General features: G+C 45.6%; 1 protein-coding gene across 1 annotated transcript in view; it reads right to left on the minus strand.

The window, feature by feature from the left end:
* Nucleotides 1-25,464, minus strand: part of CREBBP (CREB binding protein) — a 1,321,122-nt gene that overhangs the window by 632,547 nt on the left and 663,111 nt on the right. Inside the window, exon 16 of the mRNA XM_069210450.1 lies at nucleotides 9,043-9,238. Coding sequence (XP_069066551.1) covers nucleotides 9,043-9,238 — 196 coding nt within the window. The remainder of the gene's footprint in view (nucleotides 1-9,042; nucleotides 9,239-25,464) is intronic.

Genomic DNA, 25,464 nt, shown 5'->3' on the forward strand with positions numbered 1-25,464 from the left:
TAAACAAATATTGAAATTGAGGTGAAAAAACAGCCATTTTTCTCCACTTTTTACTCAAACTTTTTCCTGCGATGTCAGATTTTTTAAAGCAATATACGGTAACGTCTGCTGGACTCTTCTGGTTGCGGAGATATATAGTGCTTGTAGATTCATCAAGAACCCTAGGTACCCAGAGCCAATAAATGAGCTGCACCTTGCAATGGGTTTTCAATCTATACCGGGTATACAGCAATTAATTTGCTGAAATATAAAGAGTGAAAAATAGGTATCAAGAAAACCTTTGCATTTCCAAAATGGGCACAAGATAAGGTGTTGAGAAGCAGTGGCTATGTGCACATCTCTGAATTCCAGGTTGCCCTTACTAGCCTGCGAATTACAGAACATTTCTTAAATAGACGCTTTTTTCATACACGGTCTTACATTTGGAAGGAACAGATGTAGAGAAAGACAAGGGGCAATAGCACTTGTTTTGCTATTCTGTGCTCCCGGACCCCCGGAAACCCCTCCCCGTCTCCCGATAAAAATGGTACCTCACTTGCGTGGGTAGCCCTAATGCTCGCGACAGGAAATACAACATGGACACATCACATTTTTACATTGGACTCTGACATGATTTTTTCTAAGTGCCTAGCTGTAGATTTTGGCCTCTAGCTCAGCCGGCACCTAGGGAAACCTACCAAACTTGTGTATTTTTTAAAAGTAGACACCTCTGGGAATCCAAGATGTGTTAACTTGTGGCGTTCTCACCAGACTCTGTTACCTGGAATCCTTTGCAAACCTCAATTTGGCCCAAAAAAAAAAAAACACTTTCTCTTCACATTTTGGTGACAGTTCTGGAATCTGAGAGGAGCCACAAATTTCCTTCTACCCAGCATTCCCCCAAATCTCCAGATAAAAATGTTACCTCACTTGTGTGGGTAGGCCTACTGCCCGCAAAAGGAAATGCCCCAAAACACTATCTGGACACATCAAAATCAAATACTAAACTACATGTTTTTGGGGAGGGGCACCTGCGTTTTTGGTCCTGGGCTCAGCAGCCACCTAGGGAATCCTACCAAACCCAGACATTTCTGAAAACTAGACATCCGAAGGAGTCCAGGGAGGTGTGACTTGCGTAGATCCCCCATAGTTTTCTTACCCAGAATCCTCAGCAAACCTTACATTTAGCAAAAAAAAATAAAAAAAAAAATTTTCCCCACATTTCTGTGTGTAATCACCACACTGGGACACATTTCCTACCACCCAACGTTCCCCTCAGTCACCCGGTAAAAATGATACCTCTCTTGCGTAGGTGGGTCAAGTGCCTGTGACAGGGAAGAGCCAAAAGCATGTTGAAATTGAGGGGGAAGCAAAGCGGGACCAAAAGTGCAGTTTGAAAAAAAAAAAATCATTTTTAGGCTGACAAGTGCAGCAGAATTTTTATCGGCATAGGTGAGACAATGCTGGGTAGTAGAAATTTTGTGGAGTCCAGCAGATTCTGGAAGGTTCCATCACAAAAATGTGGGAAAAATGTGCAATTTGCAGCAAAGTTGGAGGTTTGCAGGGCATTCTGGATAAGAAAATGGTACGGGGTGCATATAAAGCACACCACCCTGGAATCACCCAGATGTTTAGTTTTCAGATGTGTCTAGGTCTTGTGGATTTTTTCTACATGGCAGCATCCCAAAGTCAAAAAAGTGCAGCCCTCACCATTCCAAGTGGGACGATTTTGAGAGTTACCCAAGCTCTCATGGCCCAAATGTAAAACCAAAACCCCAAATAATCAAATGTCCTCTTGTTTGCCGTGGGATAAGATGTTTTAGTGTGCGTGGGAGAGCTGAAATACTGTTACCCCCTTCAGTTGGGGTGGGGGCATAACCAGGCCCATACTGGTTGGTAGCCACCACCCCACTATTTTTTTTATTTTTATTCCCTGGCAGCTAGTAGAAATAGGCCGATCTGGCCCTAAGGGGAGCAAAAATGGCCTAAATACAATTTGCCCCGCAGGGGAGCGACCCTTGCCTAAGGGGTCGCTCCCCATATATAAAAAACTAAAGTAAACAAACAAAAATATTTCCCTGGTGTCTAGGGGTTTCCTACTTGTGGAAAACATTTATAAGGTGACAACACAAATACATATATATGTATACATGTAAGCAGAAGGTTCTCAGCTCCAGAGGCCTCTGATCTCCACCTCTCCCAGGTGGCTAGCCCAAACTGGAAGCAGTGCATCGGTCACCACTGTCAGCTCTCAGAAAAGCAGTGACAAGGGTCTGTCACCGTCCCAATCGTGGTCAAGCAACCATTGCAGGTCTTTTTACATTCTCCTCTAAGATCTGGACATGGTCAGATAAATTCTCCTGATGTTGGGCACAGAGTACATATTCTACTTCAGAGCGCACATAATCCACCTCGAGTGCTTGACCAGCAGGATGCGTTAGGCCATCAGTCACAGTAGCCTCAGAGTCTACCTCACTGAAATCCAGGAAATAGCCTGAAAGATTACGAACATAGCCTGAACGTCCTGGACCCTCCAATTCTAGGTGAAACTGTAACCAGGATGGATTCAATGATTTCGGCATGCTGACAGTGACTCCAGAGGATGTCAGGAAGTTCACTGTAGCTTAGAGATGGGTGAGAACAGCCTGGGGAGAGTAACTTTAGCAGCTAGGGTGGAAGACTAGGACACCTGACCTTCAAAGATGTGTTTACACTAGTGCCATCACTTTCGTGAACATCCGAGGGGCAATGATGACACCAAAGGGGAGCACAGCAAACAGAAAATGTTCCTGTCCCACCATGGACAGCAAACTGCACCTGTGAAAATACGTGTCATGCAGATCTTGTGCTCCCGCCCAGGGTCGAGGGGGGATAGCACCTGTGCCAGTGTAAGCATCTTGAATTTGTCCTTCCGAAGGAAGGAGTTGAGAGGGCACAGGTATAAAATAAGATGTAGGCCTCAGTTCTTTGGCACGAGGAAGTAGCAGGAGTAACAACCAGAACCCACTTACAACATGGGGACAGTCTCAATAGCCCCCTTGGCCAAAAGGGATAGTACTACCTGCCTTTAGGAGAACAGATGGTCATCCGTCAGCTGTGTCAGGTGAAAGTGCTGCAAGGAATTTGCATGACCAACCTATCGGATGTTGGGGTCTACCAGCTTGGTAAAAATAACTGGATCCTGCCTCTAAACTGGTGGCTGAGCTCTACAAAGGGCACGCTAAAGGGATTTGGGAGGTGGGACTCTTGGGGAGACAGAATACGGACTTGTGAGCTGTCTTGACTATAGGAATGGTGAGTGCCACAGACTTGGCATGAAAGGGAAGAGAAACCCTGCTGAGGCAGAAGTGGTTGCCTGTATAGGACACCCGGGTCAGAACCAAGGAAGGGCTGAAAAGCATTGTGGGCCTGGCGGGACAAATGTAGGATCATGCTGTGGCCCCGCTTTCTTTGAAATGCTCAAGGGCACAGGTCGGTTTCTCCATAAAAGGTCAAGTTCGATCAAAGGGTACAATGCTGTAGAAACCCGTAGATCTCAATCAGATGTAGTAATGTTTGGTGGCGCTAGAGACAGTGGCACGGCTAATGGAATTCCACGGTATCCAGGCAAAAACGGAAAGTAAATTTCACAACCATCTTGAATGGCTTGGGTCTACATTGGGTGAAAGTCTTCAAAACCCACAGGAAAACTTGTGCTACAGAGTCCCAGAGGGAGTGTGGTACTGACCAACTGGAAATCCAAACCTGTGGAAGAAAATACACTCATTCCAAAGGTCTATACATTCTCAGAATCCCGATCTGGAGGAGTAGTCAGGAAGGCATTCGGGTTTGTCCTGCTAGTGGAAGCTTGCATCAAAAAGCTCCTGGGAGAAGGGGTTATCGGTAACTGAACAATGGCACTGCGGAGTCTGCTGATTCAAAGACCAGCGCAGTTAGCATGCTAATATTGACTTCCAATGTGGGGGTCTGTAGGTCGAGAATCTTGGGCCCCCTTAAGTATTACCATTGCAAACGAGGCACTTTCCTCAGGGTGAGGGCCTTGAGGCATGACTAAGCCGGTATCAGGAGATGTTTCGAGGCCACTCGCATCCTAGAGGCCCTCATTCCAGCTGCCTTTATAGTAGGGTTGCCAAAATGCTTCTCCCACATCATGCTTATTGTCAGAGTCTGTCCCAAACGGAATGCAGAGCATGAGGTCTAGCTCTGAAGTAATCAGGGTGCTGGAAGGCTCAGATAGAGCTGGCAAGGGCCGGGGCTCAATGGATCCCAAGAGCAGACTCGGTCGAGACAGTGCTGACTGAGTCGGAAAGCACAGAGGGCACTTCAACGTTGATAGACTTAGCATTGATGTCGAAACTCCAGGGCCCACATGGAATGTGGGGCCAGAGATGGAATCAGCAAAGGCTCTGGAAGGGGCTTGTGTTAGGCTCAGAGGGTCCAAACGGAGCAGAGGGAGAACCTACCAACAGTATACCAGAAGTCAGACCACTGGGCTCCATAGGCACACTAGAACAAGTCAGAAGAGACCTGAAGAGTCAGATTAGGACCTCAGGGAATTCTTGAAGCTGCCTATGTGTTGCAGACAGCTCAGGAAAGTCAGACTGTGCCAGGACAAGTTGCAAAAACCACTGCACCTTCTCAGGTGTACAAGTGTGGTGGAAAGTGGCCTATGTCCGCTTGGATTGCTTAAGGCTTTTCCTTCAACTTACCAAGGGTTTTGGAGCCGAACAACAATCGACCTCAGGACCAACTGCTGGACTAGGAACAGTTTTGAGACCAACTGTTTAACTTTGACTGGTCACAGCGCGGAGGTCTTCCAATAATTGTCAAGGTACAGTTTCGTCTTGCGGTCCCGAATGGACTTGGGATCCATTGATGCATAGCCACTGCAGGCCTTCGAGTCATCAATCAACCATTCGCACCACAGGTATACCTGATGTGGATTTGGCACAGGCATTTGCTTGCGATACTCCCTACAAAGTTTAAACCCTGCTCTCTTGAGAGGTGACATTTTCCCTTACAGACTGGTTTTGAGAGTACTCCGAGATAAAATTGTCTCAGAGATGAAAGGTAGCTTCAGATCCGCTTCTACTGGTGTGAAACAAAAGGAACTGATGTCACTGCATAAGAATGTCACTGGTCAGCCTTGGATGAATGCTAACAGGGAGGGGCAATTTACAGTGACAAGGTTAATTGTTTGGTTTGAATGGTTTCTATTTTCCTAACAGCCTTATGGACACATTTGCCATCATTATACACAGCAGGGGATCAAGCATAAACACACAAAGGAAGGACCACATTCTATTTATGCGTCTCTTCTGGAATGTAACTAGCCTTCTTAATATAGTTAAAAGGGGAGTGGGTCCACAAAACAGTATGGCCCAGAGTTGCTCACAATTCAGGAGACTGATTTACTAAGGGAATAACGGTCAATGGGTCTCCTAGTGTGGTTAAGCATATGATGAGGGGTTTGCACGTGGCCTAGGGGGATAAAAATTCTATTCAACTGTAATGTTTAAGTGTGAAAGTCGTTCACACTTGGCCAGGCCGGTTTGGAAGGTATTTAATGGTAACCAGCTTATTATTCAGCGAACCGTAATGTTTATTAACATTCATTGTGGTCTCCCACTATCAGCAGCTTTTCTACTGCTAGTAACATATGTACTACTTAAGGCAATGCAGGGATTAACAATAATAGGGGGTGACTTTAATGGCCTCATGGACAAGACAATGGACAGACATGGCCCACGATCAGCACAATCCAATGGCCAAACACAATCATCTGCATTCACAAAATCATAAATAGTGTGTGATGTTTGGTGATATTGCTAACAATGGGTGTAGCTACACATTTTTCTCTGGAGCACATAAATCGTTCTCATGAACTGACCAATTTTTCATTCTGTGACTGACATGAGCAGAGTAAAGGATGCTCATATTTAAACCCGTGGGCTGCTGGATCATGCCCAGTGGTATTCAGGATAGGGGAATATTCAAAATCAGAAGTGGGGATACATGATGCCTAAGCGTTGAGATTAAACAATACTTACAGACAAACATAGGTTATTTTGGTTCCCCACTTTTGTATTCTAAGATTCCTTCTTGGCAAGTAGGAGTCAGGAAGCCAGTTAACATAGGATAGAGGTTGTAGATTTATTTAAAAGGTTACATGGTAAGTTACTAAATAAGGAGATTCCACCAGAAGCAGCATTCTCTCTACACAGTCCACTCTCTGTCACACTCCTTCAGTCAATCACCAACAATCCATGACATCACACACTGGCTGAGCAGAGCAGAGAACAATGGAGGTGTGCAAAGAATGCATTACAAGCATAGCAGATTGTAACACCGACCAATGATTCGGATGTGATGAAGCCGGTTTTGAGTATGGAACTGGGCTTTAACTCTAAGTGCAAACAGGAAGCAAAGAACAAGCCTTCCCAATTTGAAAATGAGATATGGGAGACAGAAGAACATTACTACACTGGTGACTCAAAGGAGAATTTTCATGACCCGAATCAGATAAGAATCACTTAATGGATAAGGCCAAGAATAAATTATTTGCACTTTAAAGCAGACATTATGAGCATTATCAAACGTATGTAACCGCAGAAGCAACTCTGAGGCAGACATACATTCGCAGAATTTCTCCCAAGAACCAGTCTATACCAAGAAGTGAGACATACCCTACACTACAAATTATTAAGGAAATCCCCATCTCCATGAGCCAGCTCCAAACAAGTAAACCACAGTCTCCAATGGCATGTGGGTCGAATTCTACAAATGCTTTCTAAGCTCAATTATGCAGCCCCGAACTAAGTTATCTGTAACCTGAAGAGTAACAGGTACCCTCCTGCAACAATCGGGGAAGTAATCACCACCTGTTTTCAGAAAGCAGGTAACAGATGTCTCTTATACAGTCAAATCTAGCTGATAAATGTCAGTGTTAAAGTTCTGATGAAAGCACTTCAGGAATGGCTCCTTGCAGTAATACAAGGATATGTGCATAAAGACCAATGAGGCTTCAAGCATCTATAATCCACACACCTCTCCAACAGAAAACATTTTAATTTCTTAATAGTGGTGTACATAGATTTTACATAGATTCTGAAAGGGCCTTTAACAGTGTTTTCTAGTGTACAATGTAGCGCTCAACAGTGCTTCCTGTTGGCGCCGTTGCTTTTTCAGATGGCAACAGAGTCACTGGTAGTTAGGCTGCATGTACACCATGAAGCCACGGTTTCCTCTGGACTCCTAGCAGACAAACTCTTATTATAGACCTTATGACCTCAAAATATCGAGCTACTCCAGTAGATTCAGCAGACAATTGGAGAAAAACTGAACGTGGTTAATGTGTACTCATGTCTCAAAGTAAAGTTGCAACAATTAAGTATCTTCCTGGTTCAAAAGACGGAGGATTCTGAGAAGTGGGCAAGGAAGACATCTATTGGTAGCTGACCGAGGTTTTAGTTACTTAGGGACCAACACTGCTGAGGAGGAGAAGGTTGTGGGCCGAAAACACTGCGCTATTGAAAGAGACCTCAGTCACTGGAAACACCTACCCCTCCTAGGCAGGGTGGCATTGGACAAGATGGTGACTTTCCGTAAGGCCTTATATTACAAGATTCCTGCTTTTTGTTCAACACATCTGCCTTTTTAGGGGGTCTTCCTGTGGAGAAGTGGCATGCACTAAGTGTCTAAGGTAAAATGTTAAATGGCTGCATTTGACAGGTAGCCTGAGAATGGCTTTTTTTGTTTACTAATGACTAATTCATTTTAAGTACTTGCACCAAATATAGTACCACCAGAAAGAGTTCATGGCAGGCGGCCTGGGAGACCTCCCCACCATGCATTAGATGCCAAGTAGAAGGGGGTCTTATTGGATAATTATGGTTGGCGAGACTGAAAGCGTTAGCAAATCTCAACACCTAACATCCAAATAAGACTAATACCCAGTACGTTCTCCTGAATATTAAGGATTATCTGGGAACATCCACTACAAGGCAACCTTTTTTGACTTGGGGCTGGTGCTAAGCAAAATGGATATAACAAACTAGAGACAAGCATATGCCCCAACAATTCACAGATGGGCAGCAGGCGTGGACATCTGCAGACACAGCTGCCAATGAATGCCCCAGGAGCAGCAAAACATTTAGGAACAATACTGCGATATACAGGGGGGAGTATACAGGTCAGCCTCCTTAAATCCCTTAGAGAAGTTCAGAGGCCATCCAGAAACTCTGGCCAGGGTTTCTGATGTCATGATTTAGTGTGCGGCGAGTGATGTGCATGGATTGGTATTTTATTCTATAACTTCAGTACGCTCAATGGAAAAATCTCAATATAAACTTTATTCAAGTAAATTACAAAACTGAAACTACTTCCACAATTTTAGCAATGGATTTTTCTTTTTTACTTTTAAACTGCATGTTTGTAACACATGGCTTTGATTACATTATATTTCTATTTGGCTTGTCTAGCCACCAGTGTTTTCTACACTGAAATTGTAGGAAGCCAATTTAACCTGTCCTCGTAGAGTGCCCAGAGTGAACAGTTTATATTAAAAGTTTTCAAGAAAATACTCAATCTTACAATTAACAAATGTATTCTGCTCATTATCTTGTCAGCAGAGAAAACTGACATACTGCATTAGCATGTCTGTAGCATTAGCTAGAATAATCTGAAAAATACATGGTAGAAATGGTCCCCCGCCTCCCATCCCTCATCCCCACCAACGTTGATAAATCTGAAAGAATGCTCCCAGAATTCAGCACAGTCCCTAATTTATTAGAATAATCGAATCAAAGATTGCGTCCCTTCATTACCTAGATTATGCAAAATTTCCGACAGTGAAAAATGAGAGGGCCTGCGTAAACTGGTAACAGACATTACTGATTTCATTCACAACACTAGCCAACAGATAAACTATTTCCCAGAATTACAGACTTTATGGCCCAACAACGCTAAGAATGTAGGCCTGAGAAACCTACAACTATGCCTCCAACTACTGCAATTTGCTAACATTACACCCAAATACAACACAATTTGGAGACTGTTACTTACTCTTTTTTCGAGGCTGAGATGGTGACGTGGATTGTGAAAGTGTGCCATTTGTTCCGTTTTCTTCATCCTCTTTTGGCTCCGCTTTAACCTCTAACTTTTTCTCTTCCACTTCCATTGGCTCCTGCTTAGGCTCTGTTACCTTCCCTTCTTCCTTTGGTGGCAAGGAGGATGATGAAGATGAAGAATTTTCTTCTAACTAAAGGATTGAAATGTAGGTACACCAATTAGATAATACACCTCTTCAAGGTTACACTCTATATCATACACAATGATTGCTGAACAAAATATGGAAGGTTTATCTTTTATTTCAAATGACTTGTTTCTGACTACTTTTGAGAAAAGAAAGATCCTTCTCAACCACCATACCTACACTCAGTGAAGTTCTTTTGTCACCTCGAGTTAGTCTGTTCATGAGTATGGCAGCATCACAACTGCATCCCATTCCTCAGCAGAGATTTAATAAAGCAATTAGAACACCAATTATGATACTGCTGTAAAAAAACACCAGTTTGTACCAAAAACACTTCAAAAAATGAAAAAGTTGTGCTTGTATGAAATAGACACAATGCAGACTAGGACTGCTCTGCCTTTTTTTTTTTTATACTTGGTCAAGGCACTCATTCATGTTCAGGAGTTTTGCACTAGCACAGCACTATGGAGACCGGAAGACAGCCAAATATTACAGTTATGTGAGAGCCTTTCGGTACCCAAATATTTCCTACCTAGGAGGTACCACTAAGATCTAAAAACTGTAAGAAGAGTAATAAATCGGCAGTGTGATCTCAATTTCAATCACAAGAAATGGTTACTTGTAGTCCTGGTTCTGCATTGTAGAATCTTCAATGAAGTCAACAATTTGAATAATTTCTCATTGGGTTTGGGATTCCAGAACACTTTTTCGGCATTACATGTCTTTATCATTGTTCTTAAGTCATCAGAAAGGGAGAAGCATCCACGTCTCTACACTGCTGATCACTTTCCACAAGATAACACAGACACGTTTTTTCCAAATTACAGTGTTTGTAGAAAATACGAAAAAAAGACCTTTTGTTAGGCTACTCTACAATACCTATGTACTATCCTGCCATAGCCATCAACGGCAATGATGAAAAAGCACAGAATGATAGGCTTTCATTATGAGAGTTGAAAATACGTACTGTCCCTTTAAGGCCTTCAGACGCTTCTGCCACCCACAATGCCTTGTCCTGGCAGTTGGCCTCACAGAATAAACAGGTCAGTGGTGCTTTGTATGTCTTACAGAGGTATGAGGAAAGAGTGCACTAAAGATGAGGCTAGTGTCACAATAACGGGCCTCTGAAACAGGAGACGGTTGTGGACAAGTGGTTTAACTGTAAGGCCTTTCTGAGAGGTCAATATGTGACCTAGAACATCACAGGGTTAGGAAGGTCGTACTCTAAATGTGATCAGTAAAAAGGGACACCCAGCCGGCACAGACTGACATCCAAATATGAAAGGATGTGCTGTTATCACGTTGATGTAAGCCGCCATATTTGTGGACCAATGATAATTGACATACTTCATGGTTAACCCGTTTTCAGCACTTGTGGCAATGTTTGTGGCGAGGATGGTGCTGTATTCCAGCTGCTTGGCTCTGGGATACAGGAGTGCATAAGGCACCATAGTTCATCTGCTCATCAGGGACAGCTATAGAAGTGTCACACCATTGGGGCAGGGATAGACACCTCATCTCCCCCGTCCTGATGCCCCCTATTTCTCCATCTCTTACAATTTGTTTTCTCTCTGTTTCACCAGCTAAGGGCAAACGTTGTGCAACATAGCACATCATAACCAGTTCACCCATATCACCAGGCATAAAGCGAAGGGAGGTGTTTGCAGCTCCGCCAGTAAAAACTCCAGCAAAAGGGCGGGGCAGTAAGCCTCACTGGCAATGAAATGTAATGGAATTCATTTGATAAAGAGGAAGCCTTCTAAACTTACCATTTTTTTCTCTGATGGTTTCCCAAGCTCTTCAATCTCCCACCTCCATCTGAGGCTCAGGCTGTGACAGCGCATTTTCAGCACAACAGTGCAGCTTCTTGGTACCCCACACAAAGGTCCTGCTGATGTGAAGAAGTGGGATGCTGGAGGAGGGCTTAAGGGCACGCAAGAACTACTGAAGGAAGCTCGCAAGTAGATGGAGAGATGGGACAAACTCACCAGCCAGTACTTGGTTAATGACTGCCATTGTCAAGAGATGAAGACTTAATGAGAACTGATCATAAGTTCTGTGATAAAATGTCACTGAACTGTGACAGGTTGACAAGGACCACTGGTCTACCTTCCATAGATCACTTTCCCACCCACACTTGAGAGACGATACCCAGCACAAAACCTAGTGAGATTGATTGGATAAAAATAGATGCATGCTAGCAGATTTTAAAAAAAGTCTGTCAAAAAAAGTAACTATGGCTAAGCACCGTGCTTTGACTTTGAGAGTGTTTGATCACTATTCTGGCAATCACAGATCAGGCTGCACTGGTGCCTGCTCATGTGTCCGGCTCACTGCCCAAAGTTAGAGAACACCTTCAGATAGTGTGCATGGGGCAGCTGAGTGACCCCTCTCCCCAAAGTTCCATAACTTGATAATTATCGTGCGTAGACTTAAGAAAAAGAAAAGAAGGGGCAACCAAACTGACAGCCCTTGAAGTAAATATTTTACTATCCCTAACACAAACGATCACGACCAACGAGAAAAGGCCCAAATATTTTGATTAAATAATAGAGCTTAAGGATAAGAAGGAAGGAGGTTGAGGAGAGGATTTTTTTTCCCATTCCCCAAATTGTCTGCCACAATGGTGGTCAGGCTGGGCACTGGAAGCGAGATTGTCCTGTCTTGACCAGTCATTCCATCCTCAGCCTTGGGAAGATACACCTGGTGGAGTGCAATTTAAAAAGAGTTTCTGCTGCCTCCGCTGACTACCTTTCACTTAACCATCCTCAGAATCCCTTTCCCCAATAGGACAGCCCGAAGGGAACAGATATCTGCATGCAAATTCCCTTGTTTCAGTGTGTTTGGGTCTCGGTCTCTCTCTCGGGATGTACTATCTCTTTTACTGGATACAGGAGCCATAAGGCCTACTCTCAAGATAACTAATTTCCTGTCCCTTCCTCTCTTGGTCCACACAGTTAGTGTTTTTAACAAAAATGAAGCACACCATGTTTCAAAACCGGTTTCTGTTGCAGGGGGACACCTCAGAGTGATCAACATGCCTTTTAGCCTATTTCCAGGTCACACGTTAAAGAAAGGATTTTCTTGTAAGGTTTAACAGACGATTTACTAACCTCCAATAGAGTTTATTTGGATGTGCCTAAGACATCTATGATGTCATTACCGCTGTGCTGTCAATGACATGGAATGTCCCATGTACTCCAGAAAATATGATGCAGATTCCTGATTAAGTATCCTCTGTGCCCGAATGTGTCTTGTCACAGGGACTGAATGATGGCAGAGGAATGTTTACTGTTCCACCTGCATGAGTTATGTTGAAGCCAGGTATAAATGTTACCTGGTATACCTCAGTATCCCCTTCCAAAGAAACTGGAGATGGTACAGAACTGGTCATAGGACTCACTTCTTGTAACAAGGTGTATTGGTCCCTAGTAGAAGTCAGCCCTAATCACCCTATAAAAAAGGCAGGATGGTAATGCCTTAATGGCAAGCAGGAGTACTGTTTTGTGCAAGATCTGTGCGCTGTGAACATCATTTTTTTTCCCTCCTTTTTCCCTGCTCTCCCTAAGCCTGCAATTAACCCCTTCGCTGCCAGGCCTTTTCCCCCTCCTGTGCCGAGCCTTTTTTTGGCTATTTGGAGCAGTTCGCGCTTAGGCCCTCATAACTTTTTGTTCACATAAGCTACCCACGCCAAATTTGCGTCCTTTTTGTCCAACATCCTAGGGATTCTAGAGGTACCCAGACTTTGTGGGTTCCCCAGAAGGAGGCCAAGAAATTAGCCAAAAAACAGTGAAAATTTCGTTTTTTTCAAAAAAATTGGAAAAATGGGCTGCAGAAGAAGGCTTGTGGTTTTTTCCCTGAAAAGGGCATCAACAAAGGGTTTGCGGTGCTAACATCACCAGCTTCCCAGCTTTCAGGAACAGGCACACTTGAATCAGAAAACCCAATTTTTCAACACAATTTGGGCATTTTACTGGGACATACCCCATTTTTACGATTTTTTTGTGCTTTCAGCCTCCTTCCAGTCAGTGACGGAAATGGGCATGAAACCAACGCTGGATCCCAGAAACCGCAACATTTCTGAAAAGTAGACAAAATTCTGAATTCAGCAAGGGGTAATTTGTGTAGATCCTACAAGGGTTTCCTACAGAAAATAACAACTGAAAAAGAAAAATATTGAAATTGAGGTGAAAAAAACATCAATTTTTCTCTACGTTTTACTCTGTAACTTTTTCCTACAATGTCAGATTTTCGAAAGCAATATACCGTTACGTCTGCTGGACTCTTCTGGTTGTGGCGATATATAGGGCTTGTAGGTTCATCAAAAACTCTAGGTACCCAGAGCCAATAAATGAGCTGCACCCTGCAGTGGGTTTTCATTCTATGCCGGGTATACAGCAATTCATTTGCTGAAATATAAAGAGTAAAAAGTAGCTATCAAGAAAACCTTTGTATTTCCAAAATGGGCACAAGATAAGGTGTTGAGAAGCAGTGGTTATTTGCACATCTCTGAATTCCGGGGTGCCCATACTAGCATGTGAATTACAGGGCATTTCTCAAATAGACGTCTTTTTTACACACTGTCTTACATTTGGAAGGGAAAAATGTAGAGAAAGACAAGGGGCAATAACACTTGTTTTGCTATTCGATGTTCCCCCAAGTCTCCCGATAAAAATGATACCTCACTTGTGTGGGTAGGCCTAGCGCCCGCGACAGGATATGCCCCAAAACACAACGTGGACACATCACAGAAAACAGAGCTGTTTTTAGCAAAGTGCCTACCTGTAGATTTTGGCCTCTAGCTCAGCCGGCACCTAGGGAAACCTACCAAACCTGTGCATTTCTGAAAACTAGAGACCTAGGGGAATCCAAGATGGGGTGACTTGTGTGGCTCGGACCAGGTTCTGTTACCCAGAATCCTTTGCAAACCTCAAAATTTGGCTAAAAAAAACACATGTTCCTCACATTTCTATGGCAGAAAGTTCTGGAATCTGAGAGGAGCCACACATTTCCTTCCACCCAGCGTTCCCCCACGTCTCCCGATAAAAATGATACCTCACTTGTGTGGGTAGGCCTAGCGCCCACGACCGGAAACGCCCCAAAGCGCAACGTGGACACATCCAAATTTTTTAAAGAAAACAGAGGTGTTTTTTGCAAAGTGCCTACCTGTAGATTTTGGCCTGTAGCTCAGCTGGCACCTAGGGAAACCTACCAAACCTGTGCATTTCTGAAAACTAGAGACCTAGGGGAATCCAAGATGGGGTGACTTGTGGGGCTCGGACCAGGTTCTGTTACCCAGATTCCTTTGCAAACCTAAAAATTTGGCTAAAAAAAACACATGTTCCTCACATTTCTGTGCCAGAAAGTTCTGGAATCTGAGAGGAGCCACAAATTTCCTTCCACCCAGCGTTCCCCCAAGTCTCCCGATAAAAATGATACCTCACTTGTGTGGTTATGCCTAGCGCTCGCAACAGGAAATGGCCCAAAACACAACATGGACACATCACATTTTTTCATAGAAAACAGTGCCTACCTGTGGATTTTGGCCTCTAGCTCAGCCGGCACCTGGGGAAACCTAGCAAACCAGCACATTTTTGAAAACTAGAGACCTAGGGGAATCCAAGATGGGGTGACTTGCGGGTCTCTGACCAGGTTCTGTTACCCAGAATCCTTTGCAAACATCAAAATTTGGCCAAAAAACACTTTTTCCTCTCATTTCGGTGACAGAAAGTTCTGGAATCTGAGAGGAGCCACAAATTTCCTTCCACCCAGCGTTCCCCTAAGTCTCTCGATAAAAATGGTACCTCACTTGTGTGGGTAGGCCTAGCGCCCACGAAAGGAAATGGCCCAAAACACAACGTGGACACAACATATATTTTCACAGAAAACAGAGGTGTTTTTTTTGCAAAGTGCCTACCTGTGGATTTTGGCCTCTAGCTCAGCCGGCCCCAGGGGGGGGGCAGAAATGCCCTAAAATAAATTTGACCCCCCAACCCACCCCTGCCCAGGAGCGACCCTTGCCTACGGGGTCGGTCCCCCTACGTGACATTGGCGCCTAAAAACAAATCCCCAGTGCCTAGTGGTTTCTGCCCCCTTGGGGGCAGATTGACCTAAAATCGGCCAATCTGCCCCCAAGGGGGGCAGAAATGGTCTAAATACAATTTGCCCCCCAGGGGAGCGACCCTTGCCTGATGGGTCGCTCCCCATCTCTAAAAAAAAAAAAAAAAAAAAAAAAAAAAAAAAGAAACCCCCCCCCCAAAAATTGCCCTGGCACCTAGAGGTTTCTGCCCCCCCTGGGGGCAGAAATGGCCTAAAATAAATTTGCCCCCCCCCCCCAACCCCCACCCCGGGAGCAACCCTTGCCTACGGGGTCGCTCCCCCTGTGTGACATTGGCGCCAAAAAACAAATCCCCGGTGCCTAGTGGTTTCTGCCCCCTTGGGGGCAGATTGACCTAAAATCGACCAATCTGTCCCCAAAGGGGGGCAGAAATGGTCTAAATACAGCTTTCCCCCCAGGGGAGCGACTCTTGTCTGATGGGTCGCTCCCCATCTCTAAAAAAACAAACAAAAACAAAAACACAAAAAAAAAATTGCCCTGGCACCTAGAGGTTTCTGCCCCCCCCCCGGGGGCAGAAATGGCCTAAAATAAATTTGCCCCCCCAACCCCCACCCCGGGAGCAACCCTTGCCTACGGGGTCGCTCCCCCTGCGTGACATTGGCGCCAAAAAACAAATCCCCAGTGCCTAGTGGTTTCTGCCCCCTTGGGGGCAGATTGACCTAAAATCGACCAATCTGCCCCCAAGGGGGGCAAAAATGTTCTAAATACAGTTTGCCCCCCAGGTGAGCGACCCTTGCCACAAAAAAAAAAAATTGCCCTGCCGCCTAGAGGTTTCTGCCCCCCCTGGGGGTAGATATGGCCTCATCAAAATAGGCCAATCTGCCCCAAGGGGGGCATAAATGGCCTAAATATATATTGCCCCGTAGGGGAGCAACCCTTTCCTAAGGGGTCGCTCCGCACCTAAAAATAAAATAAAAAAACTTCATAAAAAGAAAAGAAAAAAAAAAAAATGCTCCCCAGTGCCTAGTGGTTTCTGCCCCCTTGGGGGCAGATTGACCTAAAATCGACCAATCTGCCCCCAAGGGGGGCAGAAATGGTCTAAATACAGTTTGCCCCCCAGGGGAGCAACCCTTGCCACAAAAAAAAAAAATTGCCCTGGCGCCTAGAGGATTCTGCCCCCCCTGGGGGTAGATATGGCCTCATCAAAATAGGCCAATCTGCCCCCAAGGGAGGCATAAATGGCCTAAATATATATTGCCCCGTAGGGGAGCAACCCTTGCCTAAGGGGTCGCTCCCCACCTAAAAAAATAAATAAAAAAAACTTCACAAAAAGAAAAGAAAAAAAAAAAAGCTCCCTGGTGCCTAGAGGTTTCTGCCCCCCCCCCTGGGGGCAGAAAAGGCCTTCCCAAAAAAATGCCCCCCCCCCTGGGAGCGACCCTTGCCCAAGGGGTCACTCCCTTTTGACAGTTTCGGGAAAAAAAAAAATCCCTGGTGTCTAGTGGGGTTTCAAAAGACGGATTGCAAGCAATCCGGCTTTTGAAACCCTGTGAGAGACTTCAAAGGGAAGGAAATACATATCCTTCCCTTTGAAGCCTCTTGGGGCCTCCCCCATGGGATTGAAAGAGAAATCCAGCGCGATGGGGGAGACCCAATGACTAATCAGCGCTCGTGCGCTGATGTCACAGGTGGGGCTGGGGGGGGGGGGGGGGGGAGGGCTTCCCCTTCCATCCCTGACTTGGGGGGGAACGCCACAGAGGGAGCGCTAGCGCTCCCTCTGGGCTCTGTGCACAGGACGTAATGCACAGCAGCACTGTGCCTCAGGACGTAATCATTACGTCCTGGGCACAGAAGGGGTTAAAGTGCCCTCTATCCCTGTAACCTCCACACATTTTTTACTGTTGTGGATTTATGAGCAGCTTCCTTTTCATAACACCCAAACTTCAAGTTCCTTTTTACTTTCACCAACAAAAATGTCCAAATGATTTGGACAAGCTTGGCACATGGCTGTACAGAATCTGCCACCATCTCTACACAGTCATTAAAATACAGATGTCGAGTCACTAGTGTTGTCGGCTGGTTATACCCATATTCAGTATGTTGAAGATTTATTATTTGTATTACCCTCTTTTGAAACATGTTTAAAAGACTCGACTGCACTGTTCATCCCCTTCGATGGCTAAGGTGTCCAAAGATAAATTACAAAAGTGTTAGGTTAATGTGCACTATTTGGGACATTTCCACAGAAGCAAGGCACCTTCCAAAAGACAGAATTGATATACTGTTGAAAATACTACATCCTGAGACTCAGCCACAAAGCTGAACCTTTGTTAAGGAAAATAAAAATTGTGAGGAAATCTCAGGCAGGCAAGAAAGAAGGCTCCCTGCCTCAGATATGAGCAGAGGGCATTGTAGAACTGAAGGTAATTGAATAAAAGTATAAGCCTAAGTTTCACAAGGACAGAGCAGGTGGGAGTTCAGAGGAAAAGCAGAACACAAGATCAGAAACACTAGTTAAACAGAAAAACATAATTAACAAGCTTGGAAGAATTGAAGGCCACAACTCCTACCCTTGGCAGAAAGACACTGTTTGGATAATATGTGTCAAACTGTAGTTTGAGTTAGCAGAACAGGAAGTCAGATAAGAAACCCAGAGACCAACACAATGGAATGCTCACACACCAGGGGAAGCACAGTCAGTTTCAAAGATCGGTCAGGGTCGCAAGCAAGCAAAGGGAAGCAGTGGGAAAGGACACAAGTTCAAGGATGCAGGTGGTGCAGTGTTTACGTGGAACTGTATCAGCAACTTTTCTTATTCTGTGACTTGTTATTGCTTTACGATAACACACATTAAGTAATTGTAGCTTTTGAGTATAAAAGGGGCTGCCTGTGAGCAGTACTTCGAGATCAGTTTCAGTGGGTTCACGACCTTCCAGCCATCTTGTGATTAAACCTATGCTGTTGACTCTTCCGAGCCAACATTTGGTGAGCCAGGCAGGAGTCCAGTTTGTCCTTGCTGACTGCTGCTGGAGAGCTGCATGCCCTCACTAAATAGATTACTGCACAGAAAATAAGGTAAGCAGACACTCTGTTTAAATAAAGATATGTCTATCACATGGGCAGGTAGGTTCCAAGGTTGCCCTCATACAGGTGAGGACAACTCTGACTTGTTACCTTAAAATTTGCAATTACATTGTTCTTTGGCAATAACAATGTGGAAGAATAAGGAAACACGTGCATGATTGTTTGGATACTTCCTATTCAATCAATCAAGCAAATCAATCAGTACTTGTAGAGCACAGCTTATCACCCGTGGGGTCTCAAGACACTGTTGTGGGTGTGCTCAGAATAGCCAGATCTTGTGCTCCTTCCTGAATTACGTCAGTGATGCAACCTGTCTGAGGTTGCGTATTCCATGTTCGGGCTGCGAGGGAGAAGGATCTGCTTCCAGCCGTGCTTTTCCTGAATCTGGAGATGGCGCAGGGAATGAGATGCGAGGATCGGAGTTGCCTGGCAGGGATGTAGACAGTCAGGCAGTGGTTGAGGTAGTCTAGTCTGATGTTGTGAACTGCCTTGTAGGAATGAGACAGTAGCTTGAAGGTGTTGCGTTTGTCGATCAGGAGCCAGTGGAGGTCTCTGGGGTGGGCCGAGATGTGGCTGTGTGTGGGGGATGTCCAGGATGAGTCTGGCTGCTGGGTTCTGAATTCTCTGTAGCCTTGTTGTTTCTTTGTGATGCTGGCATAGGGTGCGTTGTCGAAGTCAAAAATGCTGCTGACCAGGGCGTGGGTGACCGTCCTAGTCGCGGGTGGGGAGGGGGTCCACTTGAAGATCTTCAGAAGGAGATGCAGGGTGTGGAAGCAGGCTGATAAGACGGCGTTGACTTGACGGGTCATGGACGGCGTTGAGTCCAGAATGATGCCCAGGCTGTGGGGGAGTTTCCTAGGTGGGCTGGCCACCAGGAGTCGGGCCAGGCAGAGGGGATGGAGCCGAGTACGAGGATCTCTGTCTTGTCTGAGTTGAGCTTGATCAGAGAATTGTCTGAGCAATACCCTTTGGTGCCATTAGGTGGCATTGATCGGCTCTGCATCAGTCGTCGTCTGTGTCAGAAATAACATCACAGGTCCTCTATGGACTGTAAATGGGGATGGAGGAAACTTGTGAGTAAGACTCTCAAGGTACCTATATACAATAGGGGACTTAAGGAAGGTACATCAGGCAACCTCAAAAGTGCCAAAATTGAAGACAAATGACCTACGAGATGGCCCATAGTAGAGCCCTGCTGGGCCAAAGAACGTTTAAACAACAGAACCTCAGGGGGGGGGGGGGGGGGGGGTTGGGGGTGCACAAAAGACTGGTCTGTGCACCATGTCACAAATTTCATCCAACAACAGGAGTATACCGTTTTGGTGGAGGGACGCCTGTGTCATGGGTTCTTTTTCGCACCCTGCTTGGGCACATATAATTTAGTTTAGCCCCGCGGCCTGTGCCCTTTTACCCAGATATATGCTCTGATTTTGTTTATTCATTTTAGTTCAGCCTGCTTTTCAGCAGGTATGTTTTATTTTCCTAATCAGCTGTTATTCTGTGAAAGAGTTATTTTGTGCACAACACTTCATTATGTACTTCTAACTAAGGCTGACAAGAACGATACAGGATAATTTATCTAGCGTTGATGCCACAAGAGTGCACAAACAGTCCAACACTTAAGCACACATTCACTTCAGACCGGTTTCACAGAACGTAAACATGTTTTCTTACAAAAACATCATACAGGTCTGGGAAGGTTTGAGAAGTCATTTCAGCCAGATTACCTGTAGGAAGCTGGCTCTCTAAATGGTCCACTAAAAGGAAGTACACTGGGCGGAGTCCAGTGGATCCCCAATTGGTTTGGGGAGGCAAAAGTAGGTAATACTCACGGTCTATTTTGTGGCAGTGTGTGCAAGCAGTTAGGTTTATCAAAGGGTAGTGCTACGCATTTTTTGTACTCAGAGGCAATACATGAGCCACACAAAGAATAAATCTGAGAGATTTAGAAAATGATTGAATATATAGTTTGAAACTAAGAACGTCATTGCAAGGTCAGCATATTTTTAAGCCTATATACTGTTTACTTGCAAAAGTGGGCACACAGCAATTTTTTAGTTCTTCAATGTTAACCTATGGGAGGACAACAAGTTCAGCAAACATGCACTTTACTACAACTTAGCAGACCAATCTTTGAGACTTAAAGTGAGTATTGGGCAAGGGTCAGAACCGCACCAACAGGTAATTTTGGGTAGCACTGCGGTGGCAGGGAGAAGAGGTGTAGTACGGCCTTGGGTGCCCAATGTATTTCAACAGGGATTGGTCTTCGTGGAATAGGCTACAGGCTGTGGCTAGGAAGCCAGTAGGGGGAAGCCAACAGGTAGGTAACAAACGTGGAGTGCTGGGGGCATAGGTGCACCTTTGGTGCTCCTCTCCAAGACCAGGGGTTGATGGATGCATGGGTGTCCTTTGGCCTCTGGTTTCTGTGTCCGGGAGCACTCATGGCTGAGGGATCCTGTGGTCTGAGGCTGCAAGCATCATTAGTTCAGGAGGGGTGAAACCACAGTGGACTCTAACTCTGGAGAGCTGGAGATGTTGACACAAGGGACCCACTTCAGCTCAGGTCGGAGGCGACGGGTGTAGTGGTTGCTTCTGGTTTCAGGCTTATCTCACCACACTGCTTGAGAGAGAGGGGGGCCTGTGAGCAAAGGCTCCAGGCGACTTCTGGGAGTCCAGGAGGGGTGAGAGGGCGATGGACTCGGACTCTGGGGAGCTGGGGAACCTTGTTGGCACAGGAGCGCCACTACCACTCGGGTCGGTGATGGAGGGTACAGTGATGACTTCAGATGTCTGGTCTTTGTGCTTCCAGGGGCTGCAGAGTCCTTTCTTTAGGGCTGATTGGGGAGCATGTCCGCTGCTCACGGGAGTCTTGAGTCTTTTTTGAAGGCAGGAAGTCCTCTTCGGTTTCTGGAGGCTCAGCTGCAGGACGAGCTGTCTTTTGGTGCAGAGTGTGTCGAGGGTTGCTGACAGACCGGTGGGGTTGGTACCAGATCAGCTGCTTCTTGATCGCCCACCTTTATGGTGACTGCAACCTCTCTATGACCACTTCCGTTGGGAAGTGGGCATAACCCTGACCCTAGAGGCCTAATTTCATACAAAACAAGATGGAGGAATTTAAAAAGTGGTGTCCACTTCAGCTCCTCCACTGTAGGGATGGAACTTGGATGATGTGGGCACAACTCATGATCTAACTAATTCTCCCTACTGTCTGCCCGCCAAGAATGGGGTCAGGACATGGGGGTTGGTAATCTCCGCCATCTGGAGAGACCTGTGTTGCATTATAAAGGTGGCTAGGCCTTTGAAGCTTCCTGCCTTGGAATGTCCTTCCTGCCTGTAGGGGTCAAAACCCTGTCTCAGTGCAGGCTTTTGCCTCTGGCCTCCGACAGCGCTGGCTCTCACCTTAAGGGGTCAGAAACGTGGCTAAGGTGGCTGAAATGGCCAGGACCAGTCAGTCAGTCAAAACACTAGTAGTTGGTAGCTTTTCAGGGGCACCACTAAGGAGCCCTCTGGGCGCAGATATTGGTAAATCCAACATTGGCATCAGTGTGGGGTCACCAATACGAGATGTTGGTTTGATACCACACATCCCTATTTTCAGTGAAGGCATCATGTAGCTTGGAGCATGAACGCGTACTGACCAGTGTCCAGCACATTAATTTAAAATGGCTTCCCTGGTTACTTACTATGTCAGAGAATCAACAAAGACATAGCAGGGGCATATTTGCTCGTGCAGATATGCCCTCACATGTAATATCATGCACCCTGCCTTAGAGCTCTAAGGCCTGCTTGTGGGGTGACTCACATATTGAATTGAATTAGTTATTTATAAAGTGCAACTGTCAATCCCACAGGAGCATCCTGGCGCTATCGGGAAGCAAGAGGTGAGAACACCTGCTTAGGATGAGGGGATCCCATCTGAAAAAAGAGCTAATAATTCCCAATATAGGAGAATAGCAGAGAGAGTGTAGGATCCCAAAAATCAATTTCTTAAGCTGTTTTCTGAAAGGCGGGTCCGAGACTATGAACCTTAGGTAGCTAGGGAGGGAGTTCCAAGCCTTGTTGCCTAAGGCAGTGAAGGATTTACCTCCTATGGTTTTCAATCTAAAAGGGGTAGGTTTGAACAGATTAGTTTGTGAGGATCTCAGGGTTCTACAAGTAGTGTAATGAGGGAACCCTGCAGTAAGGAATTTCGGTCCGGTCGCTCTGTGTGCTCTAAAAGTAATCAAGAAGATTTTAACAAGCATTTGCAATACAATGGGTCTTGCATTTGCGTGAGATAAAGCTATTAGCGTTGTAAACTCCTAGCCGGACTTTTCTTGCCACATAAATGGAAAATGAAAAGTAAAACAGTTTCACATAAGCCAAGCTGATTCACAGCGCTACGGCCACCATTAGCACCAGCATGAAGAGAGACACAAAAGGAAAAAGAAGTTTGCTCCCAGTCAAACTTATTGACAAAAGTACAATTAGCCATGCAACAGGGGTGATGGCCAAGGCGGTAAAAAAACCTCCGTAAGGAGGGACAAACATAAACCATTTACCAATGTCAAAGGATTTTTTAAGGTAAGCCCACGAACGAGTGGCATTGATGGGCGTGAGGTGGGCGTGGTTAAAAGCCCAGATGAACGAGTTACTTACCTTCGGTAACGACTTTTCTGGTGGATACATTAGCTACCTGTGGATTCCTCACCTAATGAATACTCCCATGGCGCCAGCATTCGACGGAAATCTTCATACTAGTCTCTGCACGTCGACGAGGACGTCACTCTTGCCCACGCGACGCCATCTGACGTCATACAGGCAATAAGAGATCCTCGCCGACGTGCCGATGACAGTACCAACATTTTTTACGTGCATGAGAATAATAATAACCCAATGCAATGAAAGAGCAAAGCAACATCTCTTAATATTGTAAATCACACAACATTGCAATAAAATAGCTGTAGATTTAATATAACCTTTTTTTTTTTTTTTTAAACAAATAAATATATTTATACATACGAATCATGTATATACACAATATATATAGATTTATATATAAATATACACATATATACAAATATCATATATGGAAAATGTATTGCAACTTTGAAGACCAAAAGGAGCACACTCAAGGATTGCTTGGAGAGACCAAAAAGGCAACGGGGAGGCGGGTGGGACCGTGAGGAATCCACAGGTAGCTAATGTATCCACCAGAAAAGTCGTTACCGAAGGTAAGTAACTCGTTCTTCTGATGGATACAACTACCTGTGGATTCCTCACCTAATGAATAGAGTCCCAAAGCAGTACCACGCCCGGCGGTGGGTGCCTAAATGGTCAAACCAAGAAATCCTGCAGCACTGACCGTGCAAAATGAGCGTCCCTTCTGACCTCAGAGTCCAAACAATAATGTTTCACAAAAGTGTGAAGGGACGACCAAGTTGCGGCCTTGCAGATGTCGACCACAGGAACACCCCTGGCCAAGGCCGAAGAGGCTGACTTAGCTCTGGTGGAATGAGCTCTAATGCCCTCAGGCGGATCTTTCTTTGCCAAAGAGTAACAGATTTTAATGCAAAGAACAACCCACCTGGAGAGTGTTCTCTTGTGGACTGCCTTTCCTCTCCTCTTGCCCACGTATCCGACAAACAGCTGATCCTCCAGCCTGATATCCTTCATTCTGTCAATATAGAAGCTCAACGCCCTTTTTGGGTCCAGGCGATGTAGTCTTTCTTCCTCCTTTGAAGGATGAGGCGGAGGATAAAACGTGGACAAAGTGATTGTCTGAGCCAAATGGAAGGGTGAAACAACCTTCGGAAGGAAAGCAGCCTTGGTCCTCAACACCACCTTATCCCCATAAAACGTTATATAAGGGGGTTTAACCGATAAGGCCTGCAACTCACTCACTCTCCTTGCAGATGTTATAGCTACCAGGAATACTGTTTTAATAACCAAATACCTTAAAGGGCAAGAATGCATAGGCTCAAAAGGGGACCCCATAAGGAAAGTCAGGACCAAGGATAAATCCCATTGAGGCATAACGAATGGTTTCGGAGGATATTGATTCAGAAGACCTTTCAAGAATCTGAGAACAATAGGGGATTTAAATAACGACGGTTGGTCTGGAAGACAAATGAAGGCTGACAAGGCCGACAAATAACCCTTAATGGTAGCCACTGCACAACCTTTCTGCGCTAGAGACAGTGCAAAAGACAAAACATGTGACAGATGAGCATGTAAGGGATCAATCTGTCTCTCTCCACACCACATAACAAATTTAGACCACCTATTAGCGTAGATAGATTTAGTGGAGTGTCGCCTGGCCGCTAAGATAACATCCACTACATCAGGCGGGAGAGAGAAGGAACTCAGGTTGCCCCGTTCAATCTCCAAGCATGTAGGTGCAGACTCTGGAGGTTGGGGTGTAAAACCTGCCCCTGCGACTGCGAGAGGAGGTCTGCCCTGAGAGGGAGACGGAGCGGAGGGCACAGTGAGAGTTGGAGAAGGTCAGAGTACCATACCCTCCTTGGCCAATCCGGAGCTATTAAGATGACTTGGGCCCGGTCTTGGCGAATTTTCCTCAACACTCGAGGAATCAAGGGTATGGGGGGAAACGCGTAAAGCAACTGGTCGCACCAGGTTATCTGAAACGCGTCCCCCAACGCTCCCTGCATCGGATACTGGAGGCTGCAGAATAACGGGCAATGCGCGTTCTCCCGAGTGGCAAACAGATCTATCCGAGGAAACCCCCACATCTGGAAGATTAAACAGACTTGATCTGGATGGAGACGCCACTCGTGGTCTGCCGAGAATTGGCGACTGAGACTGTCCGCACGTACATTCAAGACCCCGGCCAGATGATTTGCCACCAAGCAAATCTGATGGTCCTTTGCCCAGGACCATAGCCGAAGAGCTTCTCTGCAGAGAAGGTACGACCCTACTCCTCCCTGTTTGTTTATGTACCACATCGTGGTAGTATTGTCCGTCAAGACCTGTACCGACTGACCACGAAGGGATGGGAGGAAGGCCTTGAGAGCCAGACGTACAGCCCGTAACTCCAACAGATTGATATGAAACACCTGTTCCTCTGGAGACCAAAGCCCTTTGATCTCCAGAT

Source organism: Pleurodeles waltl, chromosome 10, assembly GCF_031143425.1.
Source record: "Pleurodeles waltl isolate 20211129_DDA chromosome 10, aPleWal1.hap1.20221129, whole genome shotgun sequence".
NCBI classification, from domain to species: Eukaryota; Metazoa; Chordata; class Amphibia; order Caudata; family Salamandridae; genus Pleurodeles; species Pleurodeles waltl.